The sequence below is a fragment of the Mycena indigotica genome, assembly GCF_014461135.1.
Source record: "Mycena indigotica strain 171206Taipei chromosome Unknown Mind.scaff0009, whole genome shotgun sequence".
NCBI classification, from domain to species: domain Eukaryota; kingdom Fungi; phylum Basidiomycota; class Agaricomycetes; order Agaricales; family Mycenaceae; genus Mycena; species Mycena indigotica.
In genome coordinates this window covers 142,283-162,229 of record NW_023503008.1, presented here as the reverse complement: position 1 = coordinate 162,229, position 19,947 = coordinate 142,283, and the positions used below count along the sequence as shown (strand labels likewise).

The window sequence follows — 19,947 nt, the reverse complement described above, 5'->3', positions numbered from 1 at the left end:
CGACTAGGGTTATACATGCGCGCCGACCCCTGCTTCCGATTCCCTGGCAAACCGGTTGGGTAGCATACTTCAACAACGATGTCCCGATCGGCTCATTCAAGACTACCTGGACTGTCCCACCCGCACCAGCTGCAAACCACGGTCAAACGATCTTCCTGTTCAACAGCATTGAGTGCGTAACTTGGTTCACTGCCGTTCTGAAATCCTCATCTCTCACTGTAGGCCGGGAAGCTTTGACGGCATCATGCAACCCATTTTACAGGTGCGCATTTCCTCTCTGTCTGCCTTCTAAATCAACCTCTGTGTGTCTCAGTGGGGACGGAGCGCAGCTGGCGGTGCGATTTCTTTTTGCACTATAAAACAAAGTACTTAGCAATTCGCTCAAGGTGGCCCGCAATGGATGCTTGCATCATGGTACCTCTACCCCGGCGGGACATTCTTTTCGCCTCTGGTCGGTGTTTCTGTCGGCCAAAGACTGCAGGGTGAAGTCCGGCTCGTTGGCGCGTCTGGCGGGACCTTCAACTACCTCTCCTCCTTCACCAATGTTGGCGGCACGGGACTCGAGGTCGATGGTGGCCCAGAGCTGAAATGGGCTACGCTCACCCTCGAGTCGTATGGCGTCACCACCCGCGACGACTACCCGGCGGGCTCGACGGTGTTCTCGGCCACCAACCTGCAGCTGACTAACGGCGGATTCCCGAATATCAACTGGGCCACTGTCAGCGACACCGCTGATGGTATTACCACCACGGTACAAACCCAGGGCTCGACGGCGGCTGTTGTTACAATTACTTACTAGAGGGATGGTTTAGAAGTAAAAGAATGATTTTTAAGATGGTAACAGGAGAGAAAATTCGATTTATCAGGTGGGTATGCCACTAGCTGCTTTTCTTCCCTCGAGCGAGAAACAAATCCACCGTCTGGCCATGAAACCTGGCCGATGAAAGCTGCTCGAAGTCAACTTCTATCAACCCAGCCCCCTCAAAAGCGGCGCAAATCTGGTCCTTCGAGAAGCCAAACCTATGAGGGACGTCTTCGGGAATCGCCTTATCACTGGTCATGAAATCCACGACGAGCAAATAGCCACCAGGTTTGAGGAAGAATGCCAGCACGCCCGTGGTCGCTTCTATCGACTCCAGATGGTGGTATGCTGCAGAGCACTAAAGAAGTGAACAGCACGAATAAGGTCTAGCATAGACCGACAACAACAACATCGAACTTCTCGCCATCCAATTCGGAGTCGTGGCCTTGAAGCTCGGCGCAAACGACGTGTAGTTCATCCTCAGGGATACCTAACCAATATCTACGTCTCCAATGAGCATCAAGTGTATGCTAAATACCTTGATTGTGGACTCTCTCCTCGAAGAAGTCAACCGAAGTTTGTAGACGATCAACAGCAACGATTCTCTTGCAGTACGGAGCTAGTCCACGAGAAATGAGACCTTTTCCGCAGGCAAAGTCCAGGAGGGTGGTAGATTTATCGTCGAACGGATAAGCATTTTGTAGTGCAGCAATGATATGGTTGTGGTTAGAGTGCGCCATCAATGCATCACGCGTCACGTGTTATGGCCCATAAAGACTCGTTGGCTAGTAAATGAAGCCAAAAGTACGGTATTCTACCGTAAGGTGGAAGGCCAGGAGTTTGGACGGGCGTTTGGAAAACAATGTCATGTGACTATACGATTTGCTATACGATTTGACATGACGCGCTACCACTCTACTACTACAGTACCAGCTGCAACGTACATATCCATGGCTAGTTTGTAAACAAATCATGATCAAAATATACCTTCCCACTATCCCATTCGAGTCATCGTCTCATACGACCGTTTGACCGCCTTTGACGGCAGCATGCCAGTATTGACATATCCGAGACCTGCTCTGGATGGTACCACACGAAAACTCAACGTAGCGGCGATCGCCTCCGCACCCACAAAATCTCCAGCCAAGTCAATTTGCATTGGCTCCAGATCGAGAAGAGGGAGCAGGGGCTGTTTGGGAGCGACAACGGTCCAATGATGGAGAGAGGGTGCATGAGTTGATTGGACTGGTGTCACAGGCACAGATGTCTTTGCGTGGAAAAGGTTGAATTGGGGTTGCGGTACTGGTGCCGGCGCCTGGTCAGTCCTGACGCGCTGTCGCTTGAGGGGACGATCATCGAGCTGTTCATCTACAATCTGGGTTGATATTGGTTACTGTTCTGGTGGAGAACAAAGCAAGCACCTGTCTATCCTTCGGTTGGCCAAGCGGTGTGCGATTGGAACCTGTCAAAGGCGGACTGGATTCAGAAGATTTCGTAGAGTCCATTGCTGCATTGACAGGCGAAGAGACTGGCGGCAAGGGAAATATACTCTTCGGCGGCGGAAATGGTATACTGCATATTGGAGGTACAAATGCGCCTGTACTTGATAAGATGATTCAATGGGAGAGAAAACTTGACTACCGTACTGTGACCCAAAAGGCAAGCAAGTCGAAGGTAAGAGAGTAGATTTGGCCGCCAAGGGAGAGCTGTCAGCTATTGCCGCTTCAAGAGGCGAACCGAATTGGCATGACATTGAGGCAGAGGAAAAGGGATGTTGCTGCTTCGTATTGACGGGAGTGTTGAGTATGAAACCGATTGGAAGTAGCGGCAAGCAAGTAATGTTAGAGACATCTGTATGGTCTTAGAGATCGGGAAAGAACGCCGAGGAGCTGCATACCATTGCAGAGCACACGTTCAGAGTGATATGGGTTGACTCTAGGAGGGAAGGAGTTCTCTTTATTGCGGTTCTTGTTGGATTTGACCGTTCTTCGTGGTTGGTGATTGCTGCGATTACTTTTCTTCTTGTGTGTTTTGACGATTCTGCTTCATGTGAGAACGAGAACCAAGAACTTTGACTACCTGCATTGGGTGGATGGCTCGCAAAGCGATTTGAGCGAGGAACTTGAAGGTATGCGCAAAGGTAAGGCGAAAACGAACGTGGCCGACATTGTTGGATCCGTTGGAAATGTTGGCTCCAGCAAAAATCCACCAGCTAGCGATGATTCCTGGGCGTGGTCCAGCACCTTGAGGCCAAGGATGTAGAGATTCAGGGTCGTTGCCAGCAGCGAGTAGAATATTCTTGATGGTAGAGGGCGAGGAGAGGGATTCAACCAGCACCTGCAAAAGTCGTTTCACAAAGAGCATCGCACAACACAGATAACACTTACCTGGCGTTCCAAAGAAGACACCCCAATGTCCGAGAGCAGCTCGCTCAGCATACTATTGATTTCAGAGAGACCACGTTCTCCGAGTTCTAGCAGCGAATTCGTATCGGAGTGCGTTTCCCAGAAACCAGCGTCGAGAGTTGGAAAATGCCAGACATATTGGCGAAACGTGTTGCTTTGAGTTTCTTGGTTGATGACTTCGTGGGCGATGGAGCCAAGGTCGCGGGTGGAGTAGGCGGGCGCAGTGGTCGTCATAACAGAGCCAAAAAGAGTGGAAATGTGGACGAGCAATGAGAGGATGGAAGCAGAAGGTGTCGCAGTGTGACAGCCGCGTTACTGGACTGTCTAACACTAAGTCACGTGTTATGCGCTTTGACTCATTGCTGCTGCCTACAACGTTGGGTAGACAACAGTCGAACGCCAGAAGAACATAGAAAACAAACTCAAGACAGTTCTGAGCAGATCGGAGGTACTGAATTCAATTCAGCCCTATCAATGACTAAATGACATCTTAGGCTTCTTAGCGCGACGACGAGTACCCCCACAGACGCTCGTACTCCTTAAATATTCGCACCCAAACGATTACTCTAAGTATGGCCTCTTCTCACAACCACCCCCACCCGCATCACGCCCATGGGCACGACTACGCTTCTGCTAATCAGGCCTTCTTTGACCAGCATGCTCACGAGGCTGACCAGCGTCATGGGGCTGGGGAATTAGCAAAAGAGTATGTTCTCCGTGAACACTGGCAAAGGAAATGGCTCAATTATAGTCCAGCATCCGAGACGCCATCCTTCAAGCCTATAAGTTCGACGATCAATCCACAACCTTGCTTGATTTCGCGTGTGGAACTGGGATCGTCTCCCTCGGCCTCGCTGAACGCTGCAAGAAGGTTGTTGGCGTTGATATTAGCCAGGGTATGGTAGACCAGTACAACAAGAATGCAGCGGAAAGAGGTTACATTTACTCTTCACACTTGAAACCCTGCTCAATTCATCCAGATATTTCCTCCCAAGCCTTGCGCATCGAACTCAAGGGTGAAGACAGTGAGCTAGACGGAACCAAGTTCGATGTTGTTATGGTGCTTTGCCCCTTGAATGCATTGTGTCTGCTAAATTTCAAGTAGTGTTCGCTCGCATACCATCATATCCAAGACATTGTCAGCACCACTCGTTTGCTTTCCTTCTTCTTGAAACCTGGTGGGGTTCTTCTAATTGTCGATTTTCCAACAATGGACATCTCCAAGTTCCCTGCCGATGTCGCCAAAGCGATGATTGCACATACCCATGGAGTGTCACAAGTGGCGATTCGGGAGGCGTATGACAAGGCCGGACTGGGTCAATTCGAGTGGCGAGAGTTCAAAGGGCCAAAGAGCGAGATACATCCAGAAGACGTGTTCATTACCAAGGGCGTCAAGGTGTAAAGATTACAGAAATGTGCGGAACTGGGGCAAATCTCGCACTTTAATAGCAATGAAGTACTCCCACTGCCGCAGACTTTCGATGGCACAAGGATAAAGGCCATGAGCAGTTGTGAATATCTTCGCAAGGTCATTGAGCGCGCCTGGTCGAGCACCAAGTTTGGTGAGGACACTTTGGCGAGCCGAGTTCCAGTGTGGACAAGCGGTGACGTTAGCGGTAATCCGACAAGGCGCTGTGTGGCCTATTCGCCAGCCTTCTGAGCATGCCAACTCGAGAATCTCCTGCCACTCGGAGTAGTATCGTAGCTTGTCCCGAGTTTGAGATCATGTGAAGAACTGAGACCCGAGAGGACTTACCCAGCTGCCCATGTAGTTAGCATGCATATGTTTGCCTATCTGGTCAAGTGGGAGGGAAATCGTCAATGGTGCTGCTTCGTCTGCGATTTCGAGGTAGTCATGTCTAACAGCGTAATTCAAGACCGTCAATGCATTATCTTGTAGGCCATTCCTATGGAGTATTGATGAGACTGATGTTCAAGTTTAAGGAGAGCCAGCACATACCCCATAAAAATCCGTAATATATCCATCGCGCTGAATATCTGGTACTTCTCCGCCGCCTCCGCCAGGTCAGCTAGCACATTAAAGGGCAGAGTCGTGAGATCGGGTTGTCGTTGTGGATAAACGTATTGAAAGAGCAATTCTAATGTCTCTGCAGTCTCTGTCAAGTTGACGATTTCGGACTCCAAATCGACGGCAAATGCGCTGGGTGGAAACCCCTCAGCATGAGTCTCTAGGTTCTTGGTGTGTGTCCTAAAAATGACATTGTCTGATGAGCGGAATGCGATATCTGAGTCGGGGAAATTGACTAGATGGGTTGTAAGAGTTAGAAGCGAGAAGGATAGGGCCTGAACACACTTGCATCGCTGAGATACACTCGCTGCCTTAGAATTGCCTTCGCCCAGGCCTTCGCCAACCGACGACATCGTGGTTCAGAACTGAGACTCGGAGTGATGTAAATTCTGATCACACACGGATCAAAACAGTCGGAGGTTCAACAAGGATAACAGTAGCAAATCGGTAGCAGTACATTCAAAGAGAGGATGGTCCTTCACTTGCCAGTGCGCAAACGATCTACATCACTTGTGCAAATATTTCGATGGTAAGCCTCCCAAGCATTGCGTTGGCAGCTTGAATTACAGTAAGCGGGCCCTCTACACCTGCGGAGCAAACCCATTAGCACGAATTGAGCTCTAGGTATATTAGGTGCCAACCTTCCACATGTCTTTGCTGGCGCCGTTAGTGGCTTTTGTAGGCACCAAGAACAAAATAAATCGTGAGTGGATAGGGACGACGAGTCGTCCAAGTCGTGTAGCAGTTTGGAGTTTTTCGCGAGCCGTCGTTTCGCCTCAGGGTCTCGTAGCCTTGTCTCGAGCCAGTGCTCCTCCTTTTCTGTCAAGTGCACGCGAAAGCCTTCAAATAGCATGAAAAGCTCTGTTGCAGCCATCGAGCGCTCGACTCTTTTCTTGCCCGGCAGTGTGCGGAAAAAGGTGTTGATGACTTTGACGGTCGGAATCAGCTTGGGCAGCGAAATCTTGAAACCTGTGGAGTTGTATCGAACCTGACTGAAAATAAAGCTCTTCGTGTCCCCTCCGACACGGGGAGATGCGAGGAGAATGGAGTAGGCCTCCCAAAGCTGACGCCCATGAGTTTTACCATGATACATTGCGACCGAGTCTCCGAGTGATTCAACGAGTGTGGCAATGAGATGAGGAGACCAGACACCATCGACTTCCGCATGCCCAACTAAGATGCGGGTGAAAAGGTTCATGAATGCCTGAGAAGGCTCCGCATGGGCAACGAGCCGGGCGAGACATGTATCTAGTCGAAATCGCCTACTTTCTATCCATGTTGGTTCGGTATAGATGCGGAAGAAAGCGCGGCTGAGGGCGTCGTCGTAGCGAGGGAATTGTGCCATCTGAGACATAAGAGCCTGTAGTCTCCGGTAAGTCACCTGTCGGTCAAGGAGAAGCTATAGCCGCACATTTCCATAGACTTGATCCTCAACATCCGGTGGGACGATATGACGGGGGAATGGCTTGGCTCGAATCGTGGCCAACACAAGGCTCGACTTGTTCAAGTTGAGGGAGATTGGTCTGCAAGATCGAGAAAAGACGAGATATACCCCACACGACATCCCTCACCGAAAGTACTTGACCCAAAAGTTGCGCGATTTAGTGTTTCGTTTGTCCGCTCGGTTATCCCAAATATGTTGTTGTTCGGCTGGCAATCGGTCGTATGCGGTCCAATCATCGTCTATCACGGGGAATTTAGCAACAGTGTAGTGTGGACAACATGTCGCTTGATGCCACACACCGTTCTGCTCGGCACAAAGTTCTTCTGGAGTGACGCCTTCCAGAGTGAAAAAGTCTAGCCCCTCTTTCATTGCATTGGGCATGATATCCGATCTTCCGAAGCAGTCTAGCATCTCTCCCAAATTCTTCATTAATGCTGCTTGCTCTGTGGATGTTGAGCTTGGGGTCGCCATCGTTGAAGCCAGCAACAGCAGTCATCACGATGACTATCAATTCTTGATCGGGTTGATAGAATCAGATAAGCCCTGATCCTTGAGAGATTGCTTGCAAGAGGTCTGGAAAAGCCGGTATGCCGGATGAAGCGAACCAAGAGAAGCTGCTTGTCGGAGTCTCAAGAGTGGGGCTCCAAGGTTCTTGACCGGATATCTGAATTTGGACTCCGATTATCGCGGTCACGCAAAATTGGCGTGACCGCTGAATACTTATGTATAATCGGCCCGTTGACAGCAACTTGTGTGTATTTACCAAGCAGGTCCAGCTGGGTGGCGGCGAATAGCCATGGGTTCTCACTTTATCATTCGCAGATAGGGACAAATAGAATGGCCACTGCTGGCAGAGCTCACACGAGTTTTTGCCAACTCCGCTCAGCACCCCATTTTCTTGTTCTGCCGACATCCACGCACGACCACCCGCATCAGAATCGAAAAATCAAGGGCGGACGACGGTGCACGTTGGCATACGGAGAGGTCACTCATATAGCCACCGTATGGAGGGCCCAGAAGTGAAAAAAACCACGTCAAGGTGTTTGTGGAACCACTTTCGAAAACAAGTTAAAAGGTCGTCATGTTTGAGGACCGATGTGGGATCTCTTGCCTCCTTTCTGTACAACAGCCAGCAGTTCTAATGATGGCCTATAGCGTCGCTACGTAGCCGTGTATTCCGCATGTTGAATGCGGAATCCTCGGCGCCGTAGCCGCACTGCAACGTCGTCTGAGTCCTGTAGGTATTGTCGCAGCTAGGAAGCGGACATCACTCGCTGGCCCATTTCCTCAGTGCGAGTTCCCCGTCGGCTTGTGCCGAGCTTCCATGTGGGCGTCATTCCGATTTTTCTTGGGTTTTCAGATGAACTTTAATCGCCATAATCAGATGTGATGGAGATACGATCCGAGGCTAGCAAGTTCAGAACCTTATTCGGCACGGAATCTTGTCCACGAGTGAGGATGGAGGTCGGTTTTCTCCAGCATTCAAGTTGTGTACAAATGTTTGGGTGTCAAGTACTTGCGACGCGGCGAACTCGTTTATGCTACTTCCTCGTTCCTGATAGACGACCGTCGGCCAGCCAGCGATTGATGAGTGCTAGTGCCTCGGCTGGTTTGTCGTGCGGGACCTCACACACAAAATCAGCAAGAATCCGAAAGCTGTCGACACTAGTTACCATGTGTCCTGCGTTCCACACACTGGCGAAGGTCAACCCATGAAACTCACGCATCTCTCCAACCGCCACGCCGTCAACCAGCAACTCTCTCAACGGCTCAGCGGCGAATTCCTCTTGCCCAGACCATTCCAGCCCTCTCGCAAGTCGCTCGATGCCAACGTAGTTACAGATGAAGTCGGAAGAGCCCGCGTAGAGTAAGACTTGAACGCCGTGATCCAGTAACGCCGCCAAGTGCCCGGTGCTGGTTTGGTGGACATCTCCGGAGGCGGAGAACAGCGCGTTGACGGTCATATTGGCCATGGTGATATTAGGCAACGCCGGAGCCAATGGGACGCCGAGTATGGAGCGTATCGGTGACGAGTTGAGGTATGCCGCGATTTTTCTAGAAATAATAAGTAGCGATTGGCATGACAGCGTCAGGGTCGCAGGAAGTTCGGAGAGGATTTGAAACGGACTTAGTGATTGGATAGCAGAGTGTGTCAGTGACCTCGCCAATACACTCGGTCCGCATATCGTACATACTCTTGCCTATGGTGAGGCTGGTGAGGCCCTGAAATCAGAAGAGCGGGCCGTTTACCTGTGAGCGTGAAAGGCGTCATCAAGGCTTCCCCACAGAAAGACTCTGCGGCCATGCAGTTGATTATATCGAAGGTATCAATACAGTGGGCTTGAATGGCCTTCTTACAGCGAGGGAGCTGGTAACTGGTGTGAGACAATGGGGGCATCAGAACATCGCGTACAATTGTCTTCATCTGGACGCAATTGCTATCTCATCGTTACTACCGTCACAGATTCAGCTTTACACGGGAATGCTCACCTTATCGTCTGGATCGGACGGACATTAGGACTGGTGATGCCGCATTGCATGTCGTAGTATGAAGTGATGGTACTAGCGGGAATGAGCACCGAGTACAGCAGCTGAAAACAACTAACTGAAAAATATCGCTACAGCCATTTCCTGAGTTTTGTTTGGACAGCACAGACTAGTCAATAGGTCAATTGACTTGCCTACAATCGCCGAAATGAGGTTGATGGGTGTTATTCCCAGCTGGGTCGCACGCTGATTGTTGTCGAATATTTGAGAGGCAAACAGTGGCACATATCGCCCCTAGTATTCTTTAGCAAGTGACACGACAGAAAAGGAAGGCAACGAGTTACACCGTATGATTCGCCTGCAATATGTAAGCGACGACCCTTTAACCCGTCCATGGATTCGAAGAAAATAGCCAGAAAGGCTGCTATATCGTTCGCAGCAGCTTCCGTTGTATCCTGTTGCATGACTTGGTCAGAATGTGAGCCACGGCCAAATGAACAGACGGACGATTGACTGCCCATACTCTGCGTAAGAAAAGCCCACACCAACAGGCTGCTCGATAAATAAGGTATTCGCTTTCGAGTTCCACGAATACGGATTGATCTCTGTTGTGTTTTCCGAAGTTACGGTACATGGGCCTAGAAGGTATTGTCATTGAAAAATCGTCGTGTTTACTCAGTCACATACCTAGCTCCATGAATAGGCCAAGTGAAGAGGCACCTCCAGGTCCGCCGTTAAACCAAAGCAGCACATCATCAGACTCTGGCGCGCTTCGACTTTCAAAGTAGTAAAAGAACAGATGCCGAGCTTGAATATCCACATAGCCAGCATACGAGCTACACTCTCAAGTCAGCACTGTTTGTCACTGTGCTAGTTTTACAAACCGGACAGCCGGGTCGCAAAATCCCGTTGTATTCTCCAGAAAAAGCTTTGTGAAGGCGATCTCGAGGCAAACGGACATGGACTGACCTTGACTCGGATGCCATATTCCGGAAATGCTTGATGGGTGAACGTCGCAAAGGCGCTGGCGCGGACCCGAGCAACAAGAAGGAGCGGTAGAAACGAGATGAGCCTCATCGTCGTTAGCAACCAAGTCGACAAGTACGCCGGCCGAGCAATGATGCAGCTAGTGTGAGAGATCAGGTTGGATAGAGGTCAATGGCCATGACGAGTATGTGTACGTTCTGTCCTCAGTGTTGAAACAATTGCATTAGGGTCTGAAGCATGAACTTTGAAGACGAGCAACTTCGGTGTCGCACTAGCACGTGATTATCAACCCATGTACAATCCACTCTCCGCTGGCAAAAATCTTGCAGGCCAAAGACGGGGTCATCTGTACGTAGCCACTTTTTTAGACTTCGATAAGGTCAGAGCGGTTGAATACTCACAAAGTCTTCCAGCTCACAGCGATTCAGAGGTCAAAGGGATCTTTCTGAATCATATGGACGATTGTGTAAAACCAACAAGAGCCCAACAAGGGTACTTTAGTGTTGGATCTTCCCCTACACCAAAATGGTCAGTCTTTACGCCCTTTTCGATCCCGTGAGATAGCACTCATCGAAAATACGTAGCTCACACGTCTGAGTCAAGCTCAAGAATGGCCATTTTAGGCTTCTAACCCAGACCGCCATGAAGGCCGCCCCTCAGCTAGCTTCCCCAGCTCTATTCTACGATCCCCCTCCGCCCCGCATAGCAGAGACTCGAATCAAGACATTTTTCGATGCCTCTCAGCTCGATGTTGTTATTACGCTGGTCAAGCCAAAGCGGAAACGAGGGTTCTATCGTCTGGAGTTTGCAGACATTCACACAGGTGCGTATTCTGCTCCCTTAATAAGTATATAATTCCTTACCCGGTGCATTTTCAGCCGAGAAAGCTCTTGCCACTGTTCACCTCCAAATCATTCCCGACACCGACCCGCCAATTCTGCTCGAATTGAGCGCGAACCCTCCACGGTCAAAGACTCCGGCGCAAGAGATGCCTCAAGCACTTCCTCGCTCGCTTAGAGGGTGGAAGAATGGGCTTTCCGCTCAGGAACTTTTTGACGCGTTTCGCCACTATGGTCCTATCCAGAGCATCCACTGTGACTCGATTACTGGTGCCCTTGTTCAATTTTGGCTTGAAGACCACGCGAAAGCAGCAGAATTAGGGTTCAACACCGCTAATTCATCGACTAAGATGGTCTTAGAGGCATACGACCCCTGCTTAGTGTTCTGCTCGGTGAGTTGGTCGAGGCCACTCACTTATCCTTGCTCATCTCTATCTTTAGAACATACCTTTTGACATTAACGATACCCCCACTCTTTGCTCTTATTTTGAAACAGTAGGCGCTCGTGGCCTTACTGAGATCACTCACTTATGACAATCCACAGTATGGTCTCATAACACAGTCCGTTCTCCATGGTAATCTCAATACTGAAAGCCAATGCCCTCTGTAGAATAGACCTACTCCGCAATGCTCGAACCGGCAAGAGTCGCGGACTGGCGCTGATACAATTCTCGACCGCAAGTGAGGGTATGTCGTCGGTTCTTTCCCTTCCACCAGTGCTCATGTTTATACAGCTTCCGCCGCGATTCACGGTATGCATGGACGGGAACTACATTCCAGAAAACTTGCGTTGGCTTACGGGCGCGTGAAAGCGACCAAAGCGATGGTCGAACCAGCAAAGACACCAACCCCGCCAGCCCATGCAACCATCAATCGCTATGTCTCTTCGCCCGTTCCAGACAGCGAGAAAACGTTGGTTGTTTCTGTCGACCCAGTCGCAAATACCAATCGATGCGTTGAATTCGAAGATGTTCGCCTGCTCTCCGAGGCCATATACGATAAGATCAAGCAACAAGTTGAAGACGACCGCTTGCGGAGGGAACATAATGACTTTGAGCGCGCCACTCTCCAGTCACGATATGACGAAGAAGTTTCACTTCGAATTGCTGCGCAAGCTGGACTGAAACAACTGGCTGAAAACGAGTATCTACGACAGACTGAATCCGCCAAAATCCAGGCGCGCCTTGAGGAGGAGAGAAGGGGCCGGGAGAAATGTGAGGCAGAGAACGAACACTTGCAATCATGTTTGGAGAGAGAAAGGACTCAATACGAGAACGAGCTGACAACTCTTCGGGCCCGTTTGGTCACCGAATCCAAGCTGCGGCTAACGGCAGCCGCGCAAACTGCACAACTCCGGGAAGAACTGGAAGAGACAATCTCTCAACTCGAGGACGAAGTCATACTCCGGGCAGAGTTACAAATGCAGTATGATCGGGAAGAAGAACGCCGAAGGGAGGTTTCTTCTGAACTGGAACGAGTTCGTGTGGAATTGGAGCGTGTCCAGAGAGCACTCGTGTTGACGGAGTCGCAAATCAAGATGGCTCAGCTGGAACGAGACAAGCCGATTTGGGAAAAGGCGAAGCTGAAACGGGAAGCGGCCGAGGCATCCCAACGTCGTGCTGATGATGCTGCAAAGCGCAGAAATCTGGAGAAGATTATTGCTGATGAGAAAGCGAAAAGAGAGGCAGAGCGTCAGGAGCGTATAAAGAAAGAACAGGAGGAACGAGATCGTCGAGAAAGGGAAGAAAAGGCGCGGCTGGAACGAGAACGGCAAGAACAGGAGCGTAAATTGCGAGAAGAACACGAACGCAGGCAGCGGTGGCAAGCAGCAACTGCACGGGAAGGAAAACGTTGCAGGAAGCGTGACCAGGCTATGCGGGGAGCAGCTAGATGGACGAACTCCGACGCCATTTCGCGTGTCAAGATCATAATGGTCGAGTTTGAGAAACTCAAATTCTCGGAAACCCAACCGTTGACCCTTGCCGCCATCCCATGGCCTATCCTTATTGACCCTCTGCAACTCGAACTCGACGCTATCACATGGGAGTCAGTCGAGAAATTTTTCGCGGCGGTCAAGCTTTTCTCTTATGATGACCCTACGGAGTACAAAACATTGGTTGAGAAACTCCATCGAATGTTTCATCCGGACAAGTGGCGTTCGAGAGGAATCCTTTCCTCTGTTTTTAACGAGACACTTCGAGCGGGCATTGATGCGGCAGGGAACTCCGTTGCGCAAGCACTGACACCATTGTGGAGGGAGAGCAAAGGATACGTATGACTAATAATAATTTGCTTCTTACCATATGCTCCTCGAACTTGATCGTGGCAATGAACACGGATATGCCGTTGGCCTCCGATGCTGAAGTAATAGTTCACGAAGAATACATTGGGTCGGGGCAAGTTTAGATCTGTGGTGGAGGTTGGACAACCCCAACTGGGACTTTCCCTCTAGCTTTGCGAGCAGATGAGTATTTTCCCTCAAGTCAAGCTCGAAGTGGACAGCGCAAGTAGCAGAGTCCTCTTGCTGTCCATGCAATGAATTCGGCATTTCACTTACATTCCCAGCTAAAATGGTCAATTGGCAATTACCATCCGAATCGTCGATCTCCGTATATCTTGGAACAAACCACCATGGGCAAACGAAAGAACGCGCCAACCGTGGACAAACCACCATCCAAGAGGGCACGGCGAGCAACGGGTGACAACGGAGATTCAGACGCGTGCGACTCAGATGAGACGGTTGAAGTGGTCGTAAACTGGTCGACATTGAAACAACATCAATTGGAGTACGCTAAACTCCAGGCACGCTACGAAGAGGAGAAGAGCGGCCGAGCGAAATGCGAGGCAGAGAACGGGCGATTACAATCGTGTTTGGAGAGCGAGAGGACCAAATACCACGAGCTCATGACTGCTGGAGCTCGTTCTTTCTTCCTGCAGCATAAGGCAGGCGCACAGACTGTGCGGCTGCAAGCCGATCTGGAGGAGACTACTGCCCGACTTGCAAAAGAGGTCTCGCTTCGAGCGATGTTCCAAGCACAATATAACGAGGAAAAGAAACGCGAAAGGAAGACTGCATTCGAACTGCAAAAACTTCGCGCGGAATTTGGGCTTGTCCAGAGAGCACTTATGCTAGCGGAGTCATCAAGATGGTGGAACTGGAACGAGACAGGCCGCTTTGGGAAGACGCAAGACTTAAACGGGAAGCAGCCGAGGCCCAGCGGGAACAAGAGCGAATGAGGCAGCGAGAGCAGGATGAGAAAAATCGTCGAGAAAGAGAAGAAAAGGCACGGCTGGAACAAAAAAGGGAGCGTAAATTGCAGGAAGAACGCAAACGTCAACAGCAATGGCAAGCAGCAACTGAAGCGGAAGAATTACGCTGCAGGATGCGGGATCAGGCCATGCACGGTCCGGGAGCGGCTAGATGGACCAATTCCGGCGCCATCTCGCGTGTTCGAGTCTTAATGGTCGAGTTTGAGAAGCTCAAATTTTCGGAAAGTCAACCTTTAACCCTTGCCGCTATCCCTTGGCCGATACTTATTGACCCTCTCCGACTCCAACTCGACGCCATCACATGGGAGGCCGTCGAGAAATTCTTCGCAGCGGTCAAGCTTGACGATCCTGCCGGGTACAAAACACTAGTGGGTAAACTACATCGAATGTTCCATCCGGACAAATGGCGTTCTAGAGGAATTCTTTCCTCCGTTTTTGACGAGACGCTTCGGGCAGGCATCGATGTGGCAGGGAACTCTGTTGCGCAAGCACTGACACCATTGTGGAGGGAGAGCAAAGGATATATGTGACTCAGCATGATCTATCTTAATCCTCAGTTGCTGCTCGTACGAAGACACTCGCTTTCCATCTGTAACATGCCCCCAAGCAGTAAACAATGCTACATTTCTTCAGATCGTCAAGCCACATGGAAGATCTAGCACCAACCGTCTGAGATCGAGCGGTGTTATGAATGAATTGAGGTAGGGCTGTTATGGTAAAGATGAGCCCTTTTGACACTTCAAGTTGGGGATTTATTCGACCGACCCGATGGAAAACGACAGAACGCGCCATTTTGGCAGGTGGGTCAAACCTAACGGCTAGTCCAATTGGCGATTGAGACACGCCGAATCCAATACGTTTCATTGCCTGCAACAATTCATGTTGTGGAGACAAGAAACTTGAAACCAAACCTTCTCAAAGTCTGACCATCGGACGGTTTTCATCGCTTGGGTTGCATCGGGTTGCTCACTCGACTTGAAAGTGAACACTCGTAAAAATATCTATTCTCCAAGTCAATGATGTGCCGCTGAGGATTACAAGATAGACCTTGAAGTTCTTTTTACCGATACTGAACTTTCTTGGCAGGTAATCAGGCAGAGCGTCATCCCAGTCCATGAGAGTCGAGTCCAGACTGTCGTGCATTGTTTGCTCGATTGGGGAACTAAAGAACTCCTCTTCAACTTCGTCAGCCCACGACAGCGAGCTTGTGGAGAACACATCCTGTTCGGTCACTGCTTGCGTCTCTGTTTCCGCCCCCACCCCCACGTCGGCCTGCTCTTCTGGCGCAGTGTCGGGGTCTGATGTCATCCACATCTCAGCGCCGGGGTCAAGATGGGGGTCTAAATCGAAGTCGAACTGGTCATCAAGATATTCTGTCCAGTTGGATTTGGGGGGGAGTGCGCGAGGTTGGCCCCATGACGGAGGCGGTGATTTACCAAGTGCTTTGAATTTCGCAAGGCCCTCCCGGTACATCGGGAAAAATGTCACCCTCAGCGGGCTGACTCGACCCGGACTTTCTGGATTCGACAGGTAAAGAGTGTGCTCGGCCCCTCGGGGCTCGATTTCACGCACTCGCTCCAGCCCCCGGCCAACCCTCCAAAGGATCTTATCGATCTGCTTCCACGCTTCGTCAAACAAGAGCAGTCGTGCAATATCTTTGGTGGGTGTCTCAATTCCGACCTCCGCGTAGTCAGCTCGAAGTCGTTCCGCTTCCTTGATGACCGCTGCCAGTTTGGGTGAGTGCTCGTCAGTGTTGACCATGCTCATCATCGTCAGCCAATATCTGATCGGCGTCTTGTCGACCGCCTTTTGGCGCCAGGTGTTTCCGATGGAGCGCACGACAGTGCAGGCGTACGACCAATCGGTTGCCTTGTTTCGTGGAACCAATTTGAGCCTTTTAGCATCCATATACGTGATCGCATGGACAAATTCGGGGCCCTGGAAGGTAGCGTCCCGTGATTTTGCGTACTTGATAAGTTTTTGCCCGAACGGCGTATCGAAAAGCTGGCTTTTGCATTCGACCACTGAGCGGATCGTTCAGTTGAGAACAAAATCATGGTGCGAAACCCATACCAGGCTCGAGCTTGCTGAGTTCCCGGTATGCAATCATCTCAGCGAGTCTGTGCCAACGCTCGCTGCAAAGGTACGACACAAAACAAAGACATAACACCAGACGCCATAAGACGACACGGTCGGTTTTGTATGCATCCTGGATTGCGCTGGTGCTAGAAAGTTTCTTCTCTTTCAGAGTGGTGAATGTCAGCGCGAGAGAGAACCAAGTCATGTGAGATATCTAAAGTGGGGGGTTACTGATGTACCGTTTGAAACTTGGAGCGAGATGTCTGTACCGTCATGATGAAGATCTGGGACTGAAATGCGAGCTCTGCATGGTAGGGCCCGAGTTTGTCCTCAGGTGTCGTATCCAGATTTGCATCGATAATGGTTGATGGGGAGTAGAGCTCTAGCATTTGTATGAATACTTCGAGATCGAAGCGCCACTCTTCCATGATCTCGATGCCAAGTTCCTATGCAACTTGTGTCAGCTAAGTTGTGACGGTATTCCAACGAAAGCTACCATTTCTGAAGACGCGATGGCGCGAACAACACGCCAGTCGATGTCGGGAATCTTGCTACCATTCAAGATGGATTCGTGACGACGCTACAGCATAGGTGTTTCAGTTCTCGTGACGGTGCCATCGAGAGACCGCGTTGGGAACGTACATTGTTCCACTCAGCCAAAGGCTCTTCGCGGCGACGTTTCAGGGCAGGGCCGGCTCGAGGTGGCGCACATAGATCAGATTCAACGGCAAATCTGAAGTATTCGCGCATCGCTTGCTCCGAAATGCCTGAACATCTCAACTTGAGGTAGCCAATGGGTAGTAGCAGGGAGAGGACGAACCAAATTCAACCTGAATTTTCCCTTCATGCTATCATTCAGCTTGGAGATGGATGGACTGACCGCTGCTAGGTAGAGGTATGTTTCCTTGCTTGTCGAGGATTTCTTTCCGTCAGGTGGTTTTGACAATTCGGCAAATCCTTCTTGTGCTCGTTCACGGCCATACTCGTTGATGAACCTAGAGGGAGCCGCTTAGATCGAGCAAGCAGCTTCTTCCACGTATTCACCATTCTTGGAAAGTCTTCTTTCCTTCGAGAGAGGACCGGCAGTACATCAGTAAAATAGCATAAAAGTCTTTCTGGTCTTTGGTCTTTGGGAAGAGTCTTTGGTCTTTGAGAGTAGGTCTTTCTGGTCTTTGGTCTTTGGTGCCTGATCTTTGGTCTTTTTCCAGAGTCTTTGGTCTTTTTGAGATTAGTCTTTTTTTGAGATTGGTCTTTGTTTGAGATTGGTCTTTGTCAAGAACAGTCCTTTTTGTCAAAGTACTTTATATCTGTAGATATATAAGTATAGACATGATCTAAATCCAATCTAAATCATCTGACATAATCTATTTCATGGTGTGAGAGACAAGGATGCAATAAGAAGTTGGTGAGAGATAGAACTCAGAACATATAGAGGCTTATGACTTCCAGTAAATAAAGGCCCATTGTTTACAACTTTATCTTCCACTTCAAGTTGAGCCATACAGACAAATCCAAGCACAAGTCCAAGCAATGTCCCAGCACACTGTCATTATAATATAGATAACCAAATACAATACATACTACATTCAATCATAAACATGCACATGAATGTTCCATAACTTCCATTCAGCATCATTTACTCGATGAAATGTGCTAAGTCCGAGCCGAGGGTGATGACGAAGTCGCAATGACAAACCGGCCGGGTATGGTCCGTAGCATCACGGACGATGTCAATCGCCCGCAGTCACGGTCACACATCTGCTTTTTTCTTCCCTCCTCGATCCTCCCTCTCTCCGAACGGTGCCCAGAAGTACAGGGACCGACATGGAGCCGTCCAAGGTGCGTACCACCCATCGAAGGAGAGCATATACTGATCTATAGGCTCTAGGTTGCCCGAGCTGGCAAGGGTTACAAGCCGCCAGCTGTTGCTCTGCGACAGAAGACCAGCAGGCCATTCCCTCGCCGTTCTCGGCCACATTAGGTGAGCCAGTAATGCTTCCACGATATTGATTCATCGTTTCACAGCACCATAGTCCACGCATCCACCTCAGACTGGCCCTGCACGGCACGACGGCTATTTTCCTTTGCAGACAGCGCCGTTCCGGCCTGTCACCGCGCGTTCTTCGCAAAAGCGCGCGAGTAGAGGCCATATGCGCGCCTCACTCGACGAGACCACGCCGTTGCTGCCCCGCAATCCCTGGTGAGTGTATTCAACTTGTTTCTCAACTCAATTCGCTCAGCGTGTGTGTTTTCAGGTATAACATACCACTGCGCCACTATCGCGTCCCTCCATGTCGAAGGTCCCGCGGCGCCGCGTTCCCCAGGTGTGCCACCTCCCACCGCCGTCCCAGCGGCCGACGCGATGGGCGGGACGGGACGCGACTTCAGGCATGAAGTTCTGGCTCCGCGAACGGGCTACGGCTGGCCTCGTCCGGCCAAGATCAGGCCTGTTGGTGGAGAGGAAGTGGCGGGCGGGCGGTGCGAGACAACCGCTCACCCGTCCGGGCTGAAATTTTCAGCGTCGGGAGCGACACGTCTTTCGCGCTCGACCCGGAATTAGCATGTGTTGTAGTATGCTATGTATGTATATAGAAAGTTATTTATAAATTCAATTTCTTTCATTTATTGCATCCTGAATACTACTAGAGCATCTTTCATAGTCTTTTTGGTAGTCTTTCCAAAAATCCTCAGGTCTTTCCAAAGACCCCAAGGTCTTTCCAAAGACCAGGACGCTGCCTTGCAAAGACCTAAGGTCTTTTGAGTCTTTCAAGTCTTTCAGGTCTTTTTGGTCTTCACCAAAGACCTGAAAGACCTGAAAGACTTTTATGTTATTTTACTGATGTAGACGAAGATATTAGCGAGCCACTCTGCAAGAAACGGAGTCGTCCCCCACTTCTTGGAGCGCTGGATGTGGAGAGACGACATGAGAGGCGAGAAGAAAGTGGTCAAGCGAAACCCTGAATAGGTCGACCCTAAATCCGACTGGAATAAACTTTCCACATCGATAATTCCTTGTGATGGATTGATGGCGCTTCTTGAAACCTCGAGCCTGCACGATCCCGCCTATAAATAGTTGGGGCTACAAGAGGTGAGCAACTGTTCGTTCGGAGGACTCATCATGGTGACTGGCAAATGTTGTTGATTGTTCCCACGGTTTCGATCGCTCTCTGAATCACCTTTGCAAATTATGTAATGCCACTCTCCATAAACCTCATCGTACCGCCTGAATTCTTGGGAGAAGACAATGGGGAGAATGCTGTGGGTACATGCCAGTGGCCGGCTCGTCAATTAATCCTCACATTTATCGCAGTGTCTTCACTTGGAGTGGAGCTAGCGCTGGGGCCTGCCTTGCGGCTCTCTCAAAGGCCATTTGGACTCTTTTTGTACGCTGTGCACCTTTGTCCCACTGTGGTCCTACTCTAGGAACTTCGCTGATGCTCATATATTGAAGCTGACGCGGTCGTCGAAGAACTGCTGAAGGATGAGAATTCAGTCGTGGCGTTGTATCCCCCCATTGTTCGTGCGTTGTCCCAACACCAACGAACATTGGGTGGACCTCGACAACCCAGTCGGATTGATCAGGTGCACCTTATTGACCATAATCG

At 50.2% G+C, this 19,947-nt stretch overlaps 6 protein-coding genes across 6 annotated transcripts; 2 read left to right on the top strand and 4 right to left on the bottom strand.

Moving 5' to 3' along the window:
• Nucleotides 1-878: 878 nt before the first annotated feature.
• MIND_00992600 (Methyltransf-11 domain-containing protein) lies at nucleotides 879-1,542 on the bottom strand (the record flags this gene model as incomplete). Its single annotated transcript, XM_037366530.1, has 3 exons — nucleotides 879-1,160; nucleotides 1,204-1,292; nucleotides 1,341-1,542. 3 exons carry the CDS (start codon nucleotides 1,540-1,542, stop codon nucleotides 879-881), a joined length of 573 nt encoding a protein of 190 aa, XP_037215924.1.
• Nucleotides 1,543-3,779: 2,237 nt separating this feature from the next.
• Nucleotides 3,780-4,509, top strand: MIND_00992500 (Methyltransf-25 domain-containing protein; the record flags this gene model as incomplete). Its single annotated transcript, XM_037366529.1, has 5 exons — nucleotides 3,780-3,913; nucleotides 3,964-4,142; nucleotides 4,188-4,267; nucleotides 4,313-4,385; nucleotides 4,433-4,509. The coding sequence occupies 5 exons, from the start codon at nucleotides 3,780-3,782 to the stop codon at nucleotides 4,507-4,509; spliced, it is 543 nt and encodes a 180-aa protein (XP_037215923.1).
• A 103-nt stretch (nucleotides 4,510-4,612) lies between these two features.
• Nucleotides 4,613-7,151, bottom strand: MIND_00992400 (uncharacterized protein; the record flags this gene model as incomplete). The annotated part of the gene is made up of 4 exons (XM_037366528.1): nucleotides 4,613-4,912; nucleotides 4,964-5,114; nucleotides 5,168-5,471; nucleotides 5,526-5,589. 4 exons carry the CDS (start codon nucleotides 5,587-5,589, stop codon nucleotides 4,613-4,615), a joined length of 819 nt encoding a protein of 272 aa, XP_037215922.1.
• Nucleotides 7,152-8,221: 1,070 nt separating this feature from the next.
• Nucleotides 8,222-10,244, bottom strand: MIND_00992300 (Carboxypeptidase; the record flags this gene model as incomplete). The annotated part of the gene is made up of 12 exons (XM_037366527.1): nucleotides 8,222-8,305; nucleotides 8,354-8,735; nucleotides 8,809-8,881; nucleotides 8,931-9,048; nucleotides 9,094-9,118; nucleotides 9,171-9,242; nucleotides 9,283-9,461; nucleotides 9,512-9,622; nucleotides 9,675-9,805; nucleotides 9,855-10,003; nucleotides 10,052-10,095; nucleotides 10,137-10,244. The coding sequence occupies 12 exons, from the start codon at nucleotides 10,242-10,244 to the stop codon at nucleotides 8,222-8,224; spliced, it is 1,476 nt and encodes a 491-aa protein (XP_037215921.1).
• Nucleotides 10,245-10,796: 552 nt separating this feature from the next.
• Nucleotides 10,797-13,271, top strand: MIND_00992200 (Polyadenylate-binding protein 1; the record flags this gene model as incomplete). The annotated part of the gene is made up of 6 exons (XM_037366526.1): nucleotides 10,797-10,977; nucleotides 11,033-11,385; nucleotides 11,435-11,488; nucleotides 11,538-11,554; nucleotides 11,604-11,680; nucleotides 11,728-13,271. 6 exons carry the CDS (start codon nucleotides 10,797-10,799, stop codon nucleotides 13,269-13,271), a joined length of 2,226 nt encoding a protein of 741 aa, XP_037215920.1.
• A 1,538-nt stretch (nucleotides 13,272-14,809) lies between these two features.
• Nucleotides 14,810-17,433, bottom strand: MIND_00992100 (uncharacterized protein; the record flags this gene model as incomplete). The annotated part of the gene is made up of 12 exons (XM_037366525.1): nucleotides 14,810-14,882; nucleotides 14,930-14,970; nucleotides 15,029-15,130; nucleotides 15,175-15,264; nucleotides 15,311-16,287; nucleotides 16,337-16,556; nucleotides 16,612-16,788; nucleotides 16,839-16,922; nucleotides 16,985-17,109; nucleotides 17,163-17,172; nucleotides 17,223-17,337; nucleotides 17,387-17,433. The coding sequence occupies 12 exons, from the start codon at nucleotides 17,431-17,433 to the stop codon at nucleotides 14,810-14,812; spliced, it is 2,061 nt and encodes a 686-aa protein (XP_037215919.1).
• Between the last annotated feature and the right edge of the window lie 2,514 nt (nucleotides 17,434-19,947).